The 16,156-nt window shown below is 44.4% G+C and overlaps 1 protein-coding gene across 9 annotated transcripts in view; it reads left to right on the top strand.

Annotated features, from left to right (window-relative positions):
- Positions 1–1,122: 1,122 nt before the first annotated feature.
- Positions 1,123–16,156, top strand: part of LOC118223437 (misshapen-like kinase 1) — a 33,112-nt gene continuing 18,078 nt past the window's right edge. For 4 of the 9 annotated variants that reach the window (XM_035409949.1, XM_035409948.1, XM_035409942.1 and 1 more), the window contains exons 1-13: positions 1,123–2,578; positions 9,413–9,478; positions 10,047–10,229; positions 10,606–10,716; positions 10,875–10,965; positions 11,227–11,357; positions 11,565–11,619; positions 12,664–12,742; positions 12,994–13,169; positions 13,293–13,362; positions 13,634–13,844; positions 14,430–14,537; positions 15,160–15,246. In XM_035409949.1, the coding sequence (XP_035265840.1) occupies positions 2,522–2,578; positions 9,413–9,478; positions 10,047–10,229; positions 10,606–10,716; positions 10,875–10,965; positions 11,227–11,357; positions 11,565–11,619; positions 12,664–12,742; positions 12,994–13,169; positions 13,293–13,362; positions 13,634–13,844; positions 14,430–14,537; positions 15,160–15,246 (1,425 nt within the window). In that variant the 5' untranslated portion in view covers positions 1,123–2,521. The remainder of the gene's footprint in view (positions 2,579–9,412; positions 9,479–10,046; positions 10,230–10,605; positions 10,717–10,874; positions 10,966–11,226; positions 11,358–11,564; positions 11,620–12,663; positions 12,743–12,993; positions 13,170–13,292; positions 13,363–13,633; positions 13,845–14,429; positions 14,538–15,159; positions 15,247–16,156) is intronic. The other 5 variants (XM_035409950.1, XM_035409947.1, XM_035409943.1 and 2 more) reach the window with 2 other exon arrangements.

Genomic DNA, 16,156 nt, shown 5'->3' with positions numbered 1-16,156 from the left:
GGAGGGTGTAAAAGCGGGATCAACATGGGAAAACTGCAGTGGGACAGTAATCATTGTCTTTTATCCCTCTCCCTGTCTATAGCAGCCAACTGAATTGTTATTTCTGTAACACTGCTGTTATTGGTCCAGAATAGTCCTTGCTGTTTTTAACAGGGGGCGAGGGAAAGGAGTGTGTGAAAATACATGTTGCCCTTGGAGTTACAGGACACACATCCATCCCTCAATCAATCAATCAATCAATCAATCAAAATGTATTTATATAGCACATTTCACAACAATTGTCGCAATACGCTTCACAGATAAACCTGGCCACAGATGACCTTCACCTAAACCGCCACAGGAGCAGTTTAGGCCAGGGTTGCAACAGTGGCAAGGAAAATCTCCCTGTGGATCCCTCCCAAAGCATGTAGAATTTGAATTTCTTGTTTCGGTAGTTTACTCCATTAGGCAAAATGACTCAATTAAATTCACTGCAAGGTGGGGGAATATCCAGCCTACTTGCACCCTCCCTCCTTGGGGGATGGTCAATTGTGCATTGCTGCACCATGATCCTGGCTAAAATTGATCAATATAGTTTAGATTTTTTTTATTATTATTTGAATATTTATTACATGCTGAATTAAAATGGATTGTTTTCAGAAATTTTCTTTTATATTTTGATAATAAGTTATTCTAAAGCTCTGAATGAGACAGATAACTAACAATGATATTAATGAAAGATGTGTGAATAGCTGTTAGCTGTTGTCTGTCATCTGGTTATTACAGTTAAGTTACAATGCACGAGTATATGCTGGGCCCAGAATGACTGACCTTAAAATCTTTGCCATGCACATGGATAGAAAACTGAACATACAGATTACATTACATTACAGGCATTTAGCAGACGCTCTTATCCAGAGTGACACAACATTCTACACAGCATTTACATTGCGCCCATTTATACAGCTGGATATACACTGAAGCAATGCAGGGTGGTTAAGTACCTTGAAAATAGAGAGCAATAACAGTTGAGTCAGAGTAGCTTTTTAAAGCCAGACGAGAGAAAAATTGTTCTGAAACGTGTTGCCTGCCTGCGGACGAGATACGTCATAACAAGAGACTGCACATACTGTAGAGGAGGGGAAGGAGGAACCAAAACAAGGCTGAAAAAGTTGGCTCGCAACAGCAGACGCATTGGGGAACAGGAAAATGCACGGAATTCAGCAAGGCTTGGCATTTTTAAATGAATGAATGTCAAATCTAAGAAACGTTAGGATATTTAGGATGCGAAGCACCATCCCTGTGTTTATGGTTTGGTAACGTATCTATCTAAAAATAGACAGTATAGGCTACTGATTTTAATTTTCCTAGAATGACCAATGACCATGCGTTCACTAGATGCGCTGGAAACAGTAGCCCAATGAATCGAAGTTCAGGTCTTAAGAAAAAATTGTGAAAATTGGATGTAGTGTAACATTAGCCTACCTTATTAAACGTCAGTTGAGCTTTTTCTGGTGAACACGTTGGCATTAGACAGGCCATAGAATGTCGTTTCCTAGAAAATTAGAACAGTAGAAAGAAAAATTGGATGCAGATAGTAGCCTATCCCCTAACACAACAGTTTTTTTTATTATAATTTTTTTAATTTTTTTAATTAGGTTTGGATAAATACAACCAGACTTGCCATCTTTTAAAATATGTTCTCTTAATTAGGCTACAGGCAAATAGCCAACGTTTAAGTAGCTTAATATTATAACATATTAAATGCGTGGCTATACAGTAGGTGTTTATGGACGGGATATAATAGTAATGCCAGATGATCATGGTGTAGTGCAGTTCATTTTACCCAGTGGTCTCGTGCTGCCTTTACAAGCAGTTTATTCTAGTAGGTTGTATTAGTAGCGTCTAATTAATATTGGATTGCCTGGGCTATTTCCCGTTTTCCTTGTATGTGTTGGGTGTGAACCATCTAGTTATGTAGCAATCTTCCGCACCGCAGTGTTGTGGAAAGGAACACAGAATGGAAATACAGGGACGACCATGCTATCGCCTGTGCCACCGTAGGGTTCTTTGCTCGGTGTAGTCGGTGGTGCGACGCAACTTTGATGATTTTAATTGTTGCGGTTTTCCCTGACTGACAGTGACGTTTGCTTGGTAACTAGTCTAACGTTGGCTAGCTTTGAAAGCAGCCAGCAAATTCCCCCAAGCTTTTCCGCAGTGAGGCGGGGATACACTGTCCAAAATACAGCAACCTATTTTGTTTTCAGTCTCAGTGTCAGGTCGGGAACTGGCTACTCTGCGGTAGCTAGCCGACATGTACTAGCTAGCTCGCTAACTTGGCTAGTTAAGTAGCCAACTTGCGTAGGTTAATGTTATATAGCTAACGTTATTTCATTTCGGTACCCAGTCTAATGCTAACTTGGCTAATGCTAGCTACATGAGTTCTGTTTTGAATTAAGACTTTCTCCTACCAAAGTGGACTATCCATTGCACTGAGTACTTGTTTACTTTACGGTCAAGTGTGGCTGAAGTTTGAGCGAAAATGTCTGAAAGTGCACCAACGAGAAGCTTGGATGACATCGACCTGGCAGCTTTGCGGGTAAGTGGAATCGACTATTATTTTGTAAGCTAGTGTGATGAAGATGTGTAACATTAGCAAGTTGCTAGCTAAATATTCAGTAGGTCTGAACTGTGTTTATTAGCTGGCTAACAAGTGTGAAATTCAAATAATCATGGGCGTCACAGTATTGTTTCTAGCAAGCGTTATTTTATTATGCATTATCTATAGCTAGGTAAAACAGAAAACAGTTGCGGGTGTATGAATATTATTCGTTGGCTGAACTTAGCATGGGCTGGCTAACCAGGTAACACAGTATAGATTAGCTAGGTAGTTGCATCGGTTGTTAGCTAGCTACAAGTGTAATGCTCACACTTACACTTTTGCGCTTTAATGCTAGCTAGCTAGTCAAGTTGTTATTGCTAACTAAATAGTTCGCTTGTTAGCTAATTTATTGTTTACTTTGCAGCTATAACGTAAACGAAATGGCTGACCATTTGGTTAACCAGTTGCTTTATAATCTGAATTACAGTGTAAAGTTAAGTTTTCTATCTCAGCCTCTAGTTCGCGAGACTGGATTTGCTGTTCGGCCAGTCAATTGCGTTTGTAATATCATTTAAAGTCCTCGCTTATTAACTTTTTGTCTCCAATTCTATTAATACTGACCATACAGAGGATATAAATTGTTTTGCTGGGGCAGTGAAACTTTGTATTTGTGTAAATCGCTGTGACCGGGCCTATTCTGGGCGTCTATTTAACAGCAGCTAGCTGGCTACTGTATTTTAGCAGGCTAACGTTACAGTCAGTACTCCATTTTGAAAGACAGGTGTTCATTCGAACTAATGAGTTCAACAAGGCAATTGCGTTCGTGGAACCCAACCCTCGCGTTTCAGTAATATGGCATGCCATATTTTATTTTCTACGTGTATTTTGTAATTATAGTGGTTAAATAATTAACGAGGAGTCACATAATGATTTAGTTGTGAAGTTATCAGCTAAAGCACTTCCATTAGCTGAATTTTTTTGGATCATAGCCATCTGCAGAGTCATAAACATGGCGGTTTACCTGTCCTGACTAATAATGTGATTACCTTTGGTAAATATTCTACTAATTCAGAATATCTGATTGCAAGTTTACTGATCTAGTCTTATTTCACCTGACAGCAATTTTGAAATGTTGTATATTTGTTGATCTGGCAAGTTACTGCAAATAACGTGAAACTTAGCACTTCCTTTCCAGGGTCAGTATGTAAATCACAAATTACAGGAACCAGTTATGGCAGGGTAAATTAATTGAATAGGCTACATTAGTTGAACACCAGTCTCTGAGTTGTGTGCAATCTCTTACGTTATGATTAAAGAAGAATAATCACTCCTCACAGGCACAAACAGGTGCATTATAAGAGCTACAGTCTGTAGAGGAAAAATTGTAGCTCTGCTCACTTGCTTTGTCAGTTTTTGTCATAGTTTATGGCTGACAGCCAACCTCTTAGATAGAAAGCAGTGCTGAGAGGGAAACTAGTCAGAATCACTAGTACATGGCTTGAAATTAACACCCGCCACATGTGGGTAGGACTTGCCTTGTGATGGGTAATTTAGTGAGCCTTTAGCTAGCTCCCTTTAATATTAAAAAAGTGCAACCCCTTCATTTGGCAAGCAGCCGTTTCCACTTAGCATTCAGAATTCAGTGACACAACACTTAAGAAGCTACAGAATATCCCATGCAGATAATTGCATCCTAATTGTAGCTAATTTTATGCACAGTCCTTGAGTCATCCTCAGTGGCTAAAAGCCTAAAAACCTCTTTCTCTATTCACAGTTTCAGCTGGGGCTTCGGTAGCTAGTTGTAGTGGCAAACCGAGACGTGGAGGCACAGTGACAGGGTATTCAGGTCCTGACTAGGAAAAATAGTGAAGAAAAACAGCCAGAGGAAAAACTCCACTCCAATGTAACAAGGACCAACCATTCCATTGTGCTATTGGCATTGCCATCTTTCCGCTTACCATTAAATTTACACTGTAAATTTATTTTACCACTGGCCATTATCCAGGGCATTTAGTTTGAATACGTTCATGCATCTGGGTATATGCTATAGAACTAAGTGCAGGTTAAGTGCCTTAAGTTAGGCTTAAGAATACAACAGCCTTATTGTAGGACATTAGACCTCAACATTTTGTTAGAAAGCTCAACTCCATAATTACTAGGCTATGTCACGTAAATTCTTCATTTGATAGTATAAAAGCAAAGGTATAACATCCATTTTTTTGTTTGTATAGATGTCCACATATTTTTGGAAATGTAGCACACCTGAACCTCACACCCATTTGTACTTGTTGAACATCTCATTCCAAAACCATGGGTATTAATTTGGAGTTGGACCCCCCCTTTGCTGCTGTAACAGCCTTTACTCTTCTGGGAAGGCTTCCAGTAGATTTTGGAACATGGCTGCGGGGATTTCTTCCATTTAGCCGCAAGAGCATTGGTAAGGTTAAGCGTAAGGCCTGGCTCACAGTCTGCATTCCAGTTCATCCCAATGGTGTTCGATGGGGTAGAGGTCTAGGCTCTGTGTAGGCCAGTCAAGTTCTTCTCTACCAAACTCAGTAAACCAGTTCTTTACGGACCTTGCTTTGTGTACTGGGGCATTTCCATGCAGAAACAGGAAAGTGTTTTCCCAAAAGTGTTGCTACAAAGTTGGAAGCGCACAATTCTCTAGAATGTCATTGTATGCTGTAGCAATAAGATTTCCCTTGACTGGAACTAAGGGGCCCTACCCAAACCATGAAAAACAGCCCCAGACCATTATTCCTCCTCCACCAGACCTTAGAGTTGGCACTGTCCGGGCCAGTACAGTTGACACTATGCATTCATAGATTCATTTGTCAGACTGCCAGATAGTGAGGCGTGTTTCATCACTCCAGAGAACCACCTCTTTAGGGTCCAATGGCGGTGTGCTTTACACCACTTCAGCCGATGCTTAGCATTGCCCACGGTGATCTTAGGCTTGTGTACGGCTGCTCAGCCATGGAAACCCATTTTATGAAGCTCTTGATGAACAGTTCTTGTGCTGACATTGTTTCCAGAGGTAGGTTGGACTCTGTAGTGAGTGTTGCAACCGAGAACGGGTGATTTTTATGTGCTATGCGCTCTGTGGTCCCCTTCTGTAGGTTTGTGTGGCCTACTGCTTCACAACTGAGCTGTTGTTGCACCTATATATGTCCACTTTACAATAACAGCACTTACAGTTGACTAGGGCAGCTCTAGCAGGGTAGTGATTTGATGAACTGACTTGTTGGAAAGGTGGCATCCTATGACAGTGCCACGTAGAAAGTCACTGAGCTCTTCAGTACGACTCGTTCTCCTGCCGATGTTTGTCAATGGAGATTGCATAGCTGTATGCTTTATTTTGTGCAGCTGTTAGCAATGGATGTGGCTGAAATAGACAAAACCACTAATTAGAATGGATGTCCATGTACTTTGGGAAATGTAGTGCAGCTTGTATGAATAGGCGGTTGGGGGCAGAGTAATTTAAACTACACTCATAAGTAAGAAATGCAGATTATTATCCCCTGTGTGGTTTGCTTGATAGAAGAAATACCTACAAACTTGAGAATACTAGGAGGTGCGTATGTGTGTGTGTGTGTGTGTGTGTACGCAATCAAGGATAGCAGCTGCTGTGGGGACAACCAACTTCTTTCACTGTCCCTTCTCACACTGTCTCCAATATATGTCACAGTGAGTTTCATGCTGAAATTCTGTGATGCGGGAAAAGAGTAGCAGAGGGCGGAAAGGTAGCGTTTAGACTGATGATTCACTTGGGTTCATTGTTCGGTAGCTGTCCTATCTCACACCCACTGACACGCAACTGCATACACACACAAGTACTGCCAGTCACATACAGACACACCCACACAGTCGGGCACTGATCACATGATCTGCCAGCTGTACAAACGCGCACACAAACAGTGGTTTCCACACAAAGACCAAATCACAAGACTTTTGCAAGCTAGATTTGCTTGCTTGAACTGTTGTCGCTAGATAAACAGATAGGCTAGTTCATGGAGACGTGTCCGTTTACAGCAGTAGTCATTTCCTGTTTACATGGAGTCCTAAGTGTGAATGGTTAGCACTATATCTGAAGATGGAATGCATATTTAAATTATTCTGCTTCAGTCCATCAGACTATCTAATTAATTATGCCATTTACATTTCATAGAGCACTTCCAATAGCTGTTTTTGTTTTTAGATGTTTATTGGTTTAAACAGGGAATTGTGTACTAAAAATATCCTATAGGCTATATTTGCTGTAAACATTCCCATTTAATTTGCATCGAAAGTAACCATTTTCATTATAACAGACATTTCAGTTGTAGCAATGCAGCTGGCTAATCAAGGACTGAAATGTGGAATTCTCAGGTTACTGCAGCCCTTATAGCCTACTTATAGTGAACACAGTACCAAGTAATTGGCACAGCCTGTATTGACTTACTGTCTGTGCAGGAAAGTCTGCAATTGTTTGATTATTTGTTGAAGGAAATTCTGGGGTTGTTAGTCCCCCAAGTGAGAAAGTGTTGCTGTGTCCCCTCAGGAGATGACAGGCAGGATAAGGCTTGAATTGTCATTTCCTTCAGCTGCACAGCACAGGCAGTCAGTCTAGCGTTGCCACTGCCAGTGACTCATGCCCTGGCTTGTGCATAAGTGACAATCGCACGTACATCTTATTGAGAAATATGACCTTTCAGATTAATTTGAAGGGGAGTGTGTTTGTGTGTGTGAGAGAGAGAGAGAGAGAGACAGACAGACAGACAGACAGACGGATTACCCCCTGAAATTGAAAGAAATTGGGAGTAGTTCTGATTTAGTTGGGACCATCCAGTGTACACGCCAGTACTGAAGATGTGTTCTGTCTTGAAGTATCGCCACTCTCAATGCCCTTCAGTCCTTTATTCCTCCCTCCCTTCCTGGTTACTCCTGCACTGAGGTTGTGGGTGTTGGGTGTCCTCACTCCTCTCTCTCCTTCCTATGGAGTAACCGTGTTTATCCCGTCTTCTCTGGTCTCTCTTTCTTCTCGTATCTCACTCTTCTAGGCCTCCTCTGTCACCATCTGCTCCACTCTCTTCTACTCATCCTTTTTTCCCTCAGATGTTCATTTCTTACTGATTTTCTCCATTTCTCTTTCCCTCCCTCTGCCATTCACCTCTGTCTCACCTCCCCCTCTCACCTCCTCTGTTATTACCCCCATGTATGGATTTAACCTGTGCCCTGTCTGAGTGAAAGAGAAAGTAATGTCAGGGGTGAAACCATAACTGGAACAAGATGACAGAGGAATGAGTGTTGTAGAGCCAAACACCTGCCCTGACCACCCACAGCTCAGAGAGAGAGAGAGAGGGGATCAGTGGGGCAAGAGGAACAGAGAGAAGATCCATATTGCATCACAGTGAGAGTGTGGGAGTTTAATGTCTGCATTTTTGGCAGGGAACAAAGAAAAAGAGAGTGAAAAAATAGGGGATCATTTCATTTCTGGCTCAAATGTCTATTGCTGACGTCATTGGGCTACTTTCGAGTGTAACTGGTAGGGAGAAAATTACTGAAAGCTGTTGTTCTCCCTTTTACATTTTAAAATGTGAAGTTTTGCTGAAAAGGAAGCAACAAAAAAAAACCTGTTTATGATTCGGGATAGAATTGTGCCATAACTCCATTTTCAATCTTGCTGAAACACGCATATGTATTCTTAAAATTTATCTGTAGGTTCATTGTTGTTCACTGTAGTCAGTTTTACATTGCTGTTTATGCTGATTCTGTGTTTCCAACTTTGTGGCAACAGTTTGGGGAAGGCGATTTCCTGTTTCAGCATAACATTGCCCCCAGCCATACAGCGAGGTCCATATAGAAATGGTTTTGTTGAGATTGCTGTGGAAGAACTTGACTGGTCTGATCTCAACCCCATCCAACACCTTTGGGATCAATTGGAAAGCCAACTGCAAGCTAGGCCTAATCACCCAGTGCCCGACCTTACTAATGCTCTTCTGGCTGAATGGAAGCAAATCCCTGCAGCAATGCTCCAACATCTTGTAAAAAGCCTTCCCAGAAGAGTGGAGGTTGTTATTGCAGCAAAGGGTGGCCCAACTCCATATCAATGCCCGTATATTTGGTTAAGATGTTAGATTGTTGGATGGTCAGTTGTCCACGTACTTTTGGCCATGTAGTGTAGTTCAGTTCTTTCTTAAACAGCATGGCGGTCTTGAGAAATAATTCTCTACCTTAAGATTGTTAAATGCCAAACACTATTGTTGACCTACAGTATACTGGGTTGTGTGATAACTTCTCTGTCAGCTGACAAGGATGGACCCAAAACATTTAGCCAAATTAGGTTAATGAACAAGAAGCAATCAGAGGTGGATAGGGGCTGCAATTTTATGTAATTAAAAAAATAATAATTAAATCGTCACAGGAAAATAGGGGAAATTATTGCACTTAGACTGGATTTGGATTTCTGTCTCTGTCAAAAACTTGGAACCTGGTAGAGTATTCCCCACGTTTTACAACCTTGAAAGTCCCCTGGTTTATATATAAAGCTGACAGGTGGGTGTAATGTTTACACGAATGCTTTTCCTTTAATGCAGACATGCATGTGTCTTTGGAATAAACAGCTACTTCAGTAGATATCTGTAACGGCCCAGTAGACTCTGCACATCATTTTAGAACTTGCAGTATATCTGAGTGTTTGTATGTATGTTTGTTTTACCACAAATGCTTTTCCCCCAATGAATATACCATAAATAAGCCCAGCCAGTCTCAGTCCTGGGCTGTCTCTTCACATCTCCCAGCTGTCTAAACATCAGTCTGATCACTGTCTGATAGCCTGTCTCTTGTTTTCAGGATCCAGCAGGGATCTTTGAGCTGGTGGAGGTTGTGGGAAATGGAACCTACGGTCAGGTGTACAAGGTGAGACCCCGAGCGATGGATTGCTGTGTGAGGCAGCGGTGGCCTGGCTTTCCATCTGTCCTGACCTCTGACCCCTGTGTTCTTTAGCATGGGTTCCCTCTGTCCTGTCATCTCCACCTCTTTCCCCAGTACTACAGTATGTATGTGTTCATGCCAGACCAGTTTCCCCTGATCTGTCTGCTGTGCCAGTGGAAGAGAGATGGAAAAGAAAGGAAAGGAAAGGAAAAGAAAAGGGGGGAAATGGTAGCCAGGTGGCGTCCACATACGTTACATATTAAGAGCGGCTTTCCAGGGATGTGCGTCAGATGAACATGTATCATTGAAACAGCATTATGCTGTTATGGGACTCTTGACTAATTTATGCCCAGCCTTTCACATAATCAGACATACGCAACGGTACCTTTCACATCTGACATTTTAGTTCAGGGTTGATTAGTTAAGGAGAATAAAGGATCAGAAGTGAGTGTTATTTTTATTATTTAATAGAAAATTAACTTAGCCCTCACCCTTTGAGCCCCTCCCCCTCTCCTCCCCCAGCTCAGCGTTCTAAACCCTCTCCCTTCCACAGGGTCGCCATGTGAAGACCGGTCAGCTCGCCGCCATCAAGGTGATGGACGTCACTGAGGAGGAGGAGGAGGAGATCAAGGCCGAGATCAACATGCTGAAGAAGTACAGCCACCACCGCAACATCGCCACCTACTACGGGGCCTTCGTCAAGAAGAGCCCCCCCGGAAACGACGACCAGCTCTGGGTCCGTGGTCCCGTCCCTCTCCAGTCCAGCAAATCTGCCCTTGTGGGCTCTTTCCCTCCCCCTCTCTTGCTTCTTTCCATTTATCTCCCTTCCATTTCCTCTCATCTTCCATCTCTTCCCCCTTCCTCCCTCTCTACCTCTGATTCCTTCTGAATTGCTTTTTCTTGTCCTCATCTCCTTCTCCATGTACTCACCCTTACGTCTGTCTTCCTCCCCTTGATGTTGTCTTTTTGATGTCGTTTCTTTTAATGATGTCTGTCACATCTTCTCAAGGTGTCTCCCTCTCTCTCTGCTTCTGTCACCTTCACACTCTTTCATCTTTTCCCTCTCTGTCCAACTCTTCCCCTCCCCATTAATTTTCCTGTTTCTCTCCTAGCTGGTGATGGAGTTCTGTGGGGCTGGCTCTGTCACCGATCTGGTGAAGAACACCAAGGGGAGCTCTTTGAAGGAGGACTGGATCGCCTATATCTGCAGAGAGATCCTGAGAGTGAGAGCAGTCCGCTTATTCAGAATTATCCACACGGCCTCCCCTGTATAAACTGTCACTGATTCATATCTCCCTCACCACACCTGGCCAAGGGCCTGGATGGGAGTAGTGCTTTCTGACTGCTGTAACGCTGTTTTGTTTTTTCTGTGTCTGGACAGGGACTGGCTCACCTTCACGTCCACAAGGTCATCCACAGAGACATCAAAGGCCAGAACGTTCTGCTGACGGAAAACGCGGAGGTCAAACTGGGTGAGTGCCGAGCCCGACTGCACCAGCGCCTGCAGCGCAGCCGTGTGTGGGCGTGGCTGTGGGTATGCGCAAGGAACTGTGACGGCAGAATGTAATGTAATCTCCGATAATTCAAGCCCCTAAACAGGCACGCAGTGCGCTGTCAAAAATGGCTTCTCTTTTGTCTGGTTGCTGGTAGCTGGGATTTCTTTCTCCAGAGTTCCTGTCTGTGTGGATGGTAAGTTCATGGTGAAGTCACCAAGTCGTTGTCCTTTCTCTTAGTGGATTTTGGAGTGAGCGCCCAGCTGGACAGGACAGTGGGGCGGAGGAACACTTTCATCGGCACACCTTATTGGATGGCTCCCGAGGTCATAGCCTGTGACGAAAACCCAGACTCTACCTATGACTACAGGGTAATACTGAACTCTTTCTCTCTCTCTGTTTAAGCACGTGTCTGGCCATTATCCCTGTCACCTACTGTATGTCCTCCTTTCTGTCATCTATGCTTCTCCCTGCCATCCATACCTCTGTCTCTAACTCCTTCTCTTCCCGCTGTATGCTTCTCCATCTCTCTGCATCCGCCGTCTCTCACCTCTGTGTCACTCTCTCGCTCCTTGCAGAGTGACATCTGGTCTCTGGGGATCACAGCCATAGAGATGGCAGAGGGAGCCCCACGTGAGTAGACTTGACTTCTCCCAGCAAACCGGGACGGGCGTTTTTGTTTGGCCTGTGATCCACACTCATGCATGTTTGCCATTCCTTATCAGGAGATGTGTGGACTGACTTGACATATTCAGTCATTCTTTTGGCTCAGTTTGGTCAGGTTTTTTGTAGCGTACCTAATAAAATGAGGTTCTTCACCAGTGTGAGGTTCCTTACCAGTTTTGAAAAGACAAATATTGAGAGTTAATTTATTCAAATAAAATTGTAAAAGGCAGCTTGCTAGCAAGCTATAACGTTGTAAATGGAATCAAAGTGACCAGATTATCTGATTTCTTCATTCAGCCATTGACCTCTGCAGCACTTTTTGCAGCATAATTTTGGAGGGAGTTTGGAGGGATGGCCGTTTTTAAGTGGGATCTGAATTATAGTTCCTAGTGTAATGTCATAATTGAAAGTTTTAGAAACAAAATGTGAAAATTGTGCAAGTGTCTGAATGCTTTTGCAAGGCACTGTATATCTATCTATATATAGATCAAATGTGTGTTTCTAGGTATTTACAGGAACTAAAAGTGTGTATACTTCTAGTGTAGTCGCTGTGTTACAAATCGACGCATCAATGGAATCCCCCCCCCCCCCCCGTGCGTGTTACCGTAGGTTTCAGTTTCATTTTGAGCTCCTGGCGATTACTAATCAGACTTCACTTTGCGTCATTAAAATGCTGACCGTGACGTCTCTCCAGCTCAGTGACGCGGTGTGAGACTGGCAGCGAGTCACTGTCTGCACTGCAGGATTCTTTAATCCGTTAATTACATTCTTTGTCATGAATGGATCAACCCATCCAGATAAAGTAATGAAGTAAATGAAATGCTCATATATTATTCATAATGCAACCTGGCGGGCCCTCCATATAGTGAGCATTATAATATGATACGGCCCCAATGCTATTGTGCATCCCTAGTATACGGATTATGAGATCTTTGAAGACTGGCTCCTGTAGGTATTCTTTTATATTTGTAATGCATTTTTAATGTGTCCTTCCCATCCTGTCTCTCTCAGCACTGTGTGACATGCACCCAATGAGAGCTCTCTTCCTCATCCCCCGAAACCCCCCTCCCAAACTTAAGTCCAAGAAATGGTGAGTGCTTTCATTCTTGCCTGGGGGGGAACATACAATGCCAATGATCTTTCTCTTATTTTTCTCATTCTTTTACCCTCTCCACATGCTGTGTAATGCACCTGTGTCCGGTGTCCGGTTCCTCTGTATTCTCTATCATATCTTTTCCTCCCTTTATTCCATTCATTACTCTGGTTTTATTCCTCTGTTTCTGTTATCCTTTCATCTCCCCTCCCTCTTTCCTCCTCTCTCTACCCCCTTTCCTCCGGCAGGTCAAAGAAGTTCATCGACTTCATAGAGAGTTGCCTGATTAAGACCTACCCCAACCGGCCCTCCACAGAGCAGCTGCTGAAGCACCCCTTCATCCGGGACCAGCCCACCGAGAGGCAGGTCCGCATCCAGCTCAAGGACCACATCGACCGCACCCGCAAGAAGAGAGGGGACAAGGGTGAGGCCCGGAGGGATGGGGGGGGGCGGAGGGGGGCGGAGGAGGGATGTCCGCAGGCGTCGGGCCTGTTTCTGTGTGTGTGTGACGGTGTGTGACGTGCTCTCTGTGTGCTCCCTGCTGCAGAGGAGATGGAGTATGAGTACAGCGGCAGTGATGATGAGGAGGAGAACCGCGCGGATGACGGAGAGCCCAGGTAACCCCCCCCCCACCCCCCCTCAGGTGCTGCTCTGAGATCAGCCTGGCCCTCTCATACCATGCTGTACTACCTGGGCACACAGACCACAGACCTGTCGCACACTAGATTATACACAGATTATACCGGCCTGTACTGTTCATGTATTGTTGACTTTCTGTGTTCCTATATATTAACTGCTTCTTAAATTGGGATCAAACGGTGTGTAAAGCATTGTGAATAGCGGCCTCTCTCTCTCTCTGTCTCTCTCCCTCTCCCTCATGTCCCCCAGCTCCATCCTGAACGTGCCGGGCGAGTCGACGCTGAGGCGGGACTTCCTGCGCCTGCAGCAGGAGAACAAGGAGCGGTCGGAGGCGCTGAAGAGGCAGCAGGCGCAGCTGGTCGCTCAGCGCCGCGACCCCGAGGAGCACAAGAGGCAGCTGCTCCACGACCGGCAGAAGCGCATCGAGGAGCAGAAGGAGCAGCGGCGCCGGCTGGAGGAGGTAGCGCCGTCCGCCGGGCTCCGCTCCACGCCGGAACTTTCCCTGCGTTTTACTGCACTTACCAAACGCGGCCTGAGACTCCCTGCCGCACCACCTGCGTATTTTTAGCACAGCTCTCAAACACTGGCGCTCCCCGTACCGCAGCACTTCATGCCGTTACAGGCCCTAGACTTTTTTGCTGTACTGTACACTGCATGTACATGTCCTGTGCGCTGTTTGAGACTTTTTACCACCTTGCACTGTGCTACTGCATGTGCACCTTGACACGATCTACTGCCTTTTACCTGTGTTTCACTGCTGTGTTTTGTAGTGTAGAAGCAGATCGAGATTGCGGTGTTGAGGTAAATATTTTTCACTTCATAAAAAACTGCTCGTACGCTAAGCTCCTCGGTTTACCCGCTGCTCGCCTCCGTCACCTTCAGCAGTGAGGTTCTCGGGTGTGTGAATGCGGTCGCGGTGTGAAGGGCGCGTTTTAGCGCTGTTCGTCATCGAGCAGCACGTTTCCGCACATCTGCGCCTGTCGGTCCTGTGACTCGGCACTAATAGCGCCTCACCTGCTGTCTCCCCGAATTCTCCCTCTCTCAGCAACAGAAGAAGGAGCGCGAGATGGTGCGACAGCAGGAGAAAGGCCCCCCCCGCAGGCTGGACGAGCTGAGGAGAGAGGAGGACAGGAGGATGGCCGAAAGGGACCAGGTAACTGATCAATCACGCACAGGTCCTTTGCGTAGCAAGCCAATCGGTGCATGATGCGGAGGCTCAGCCAACCAATGGGGACATTATCTGTATGTCTCTATGAGCCAGTCGGGAGAGAAAATGGCAGAATGCCCTTGGAGCAGTTGCCATGGCAGCAGGTTGACAGCCGAGCTTGGATTTGTGATGATATGTAATCAGGAGGGCGGCTTTTTTTCTTTTTACTTTCATTCCTTATACCTTTACTGTTTTCTGTTGCTATTATGCCATAGAGTCTGTTATACCACAGCCAGTGTGTGGTAAAATACCTGCAGGGAAAACTTTGACCTGTTCAGTACTTTCCAGCTGTTATACATCACTGGTTATACTATCTCTATAGTGCATATTACAGAAAGAATAAAGAACTGAATCCTGTTGAAATACGGTAAGTTTTATCCTCTGTAGTCTTGCTAGGTCTTGATGATGGCTACTTACACAGTTTAAAACTGAAAAGCCGTTAATTCAGAACGTGTAGATGGGTGTCATTTAAGGCACATCCCAGAAGAACTTTTTATCTGTCCTTTCCTTTCCTTTCCTTTCCTTTCCTTTCCTTTCTTCTCCCCGTCTCGTCTCCTTCTCTCTTTAGGAGTTCATAAGACTTAAGTTAGAGGAGGAACAGCGACAGTTAGAAGTTCTCCAGCAGCAGCTACTTCAGGAACAGGCCCTGCTCATGGTAACACACAAGCATTTTATAATGAAATGTCTCATTGTATTTTTCACAACATTCTTTTGGTCCTGCAAGTAAAACATGTAATCCGACCGCATACTGAACCCACATAAATAAGGTGGGGAAAAGTAGGTGCATTTTAGCAATGCCAAATCCCTGCCAAATCAACTGGAATGAACACAAAAGTAAACTGGCCCAGAGGAAGGTTAGCTAGTTTAGTTTATTTTTTTTGCTTATGTTGTGTGCAGGTATGGGTGGTGATCTCTAAGATGCTGAAGCATGGTAGAGTTGCACCCTTTGGCAGCCACTTTTCAGTATGTTTTGCAGTCACCTCGAATAGTTGCTACCTAGGATAGTTCAAATGTCTAGAACACTACTCACAGTAGGCTGTCTTTAACACTGTGTGTACAAACGACAGATGTAGTTTCCATGCAAATTCCATTTAGGTTAAATGTTAATCACAGATTATGAATTGAGTAATCATTGGAAATCCAAGAAATTATTTGGTTCAACTTGCTGCTGGGGAAGTCGTGTGATTTAAAAAAAACAGAACAAAAAAGGAAGCCAGCACTGAAAGCCCCTTTGTCCTGGATTGGTCCTGAAAGTGAAGTTCCCATGATCTTTAAATGTATTCATTTGTCCATTTGTAGTCTTTTCTGTTATTGTCCTGTGTCCTCCTGTGTTTGTGCATATTTGTGTACTTATATGTAAACCTGTCTGCATCTCTGCACTCCTGAGCCCATCTGTGTAACTGACTGTGCAGTCCTGAGCTAGCCTGTGTAAGTGACTGCAGTCCTGAGCTCGTCTGTGTGACTGACTGCGCAGTCCTGAGCTCGTCTGTGTGACTGACTGCGCAGTCCTGAGCTAGCCTGTGTAAGTGACTGTGCAGTCCTGAGCTTGTCTTTGTGACTGACTG

This window comes from Anguilla anguilla, chromosome 3, assembly GCF_013347855.1.
Source record: "Anguilla anguilla isolate fAngAng1 chromosome 3, fAngAng1.pri, whole genome shotgun sequence".
NCBI classification, from domain to species: domain Eukaryota; kingdom Metazoa; phylum Chordata; class Actinopteri; order Anguilliformes; family Anguillidae; genus Anguilla; species Anguilla anguilla.
The sequence above is the reverse complement of the archived record's forward strand: the minus strand, read 5'-3'. Positions and strand labels throughout refer to the sequence as shown.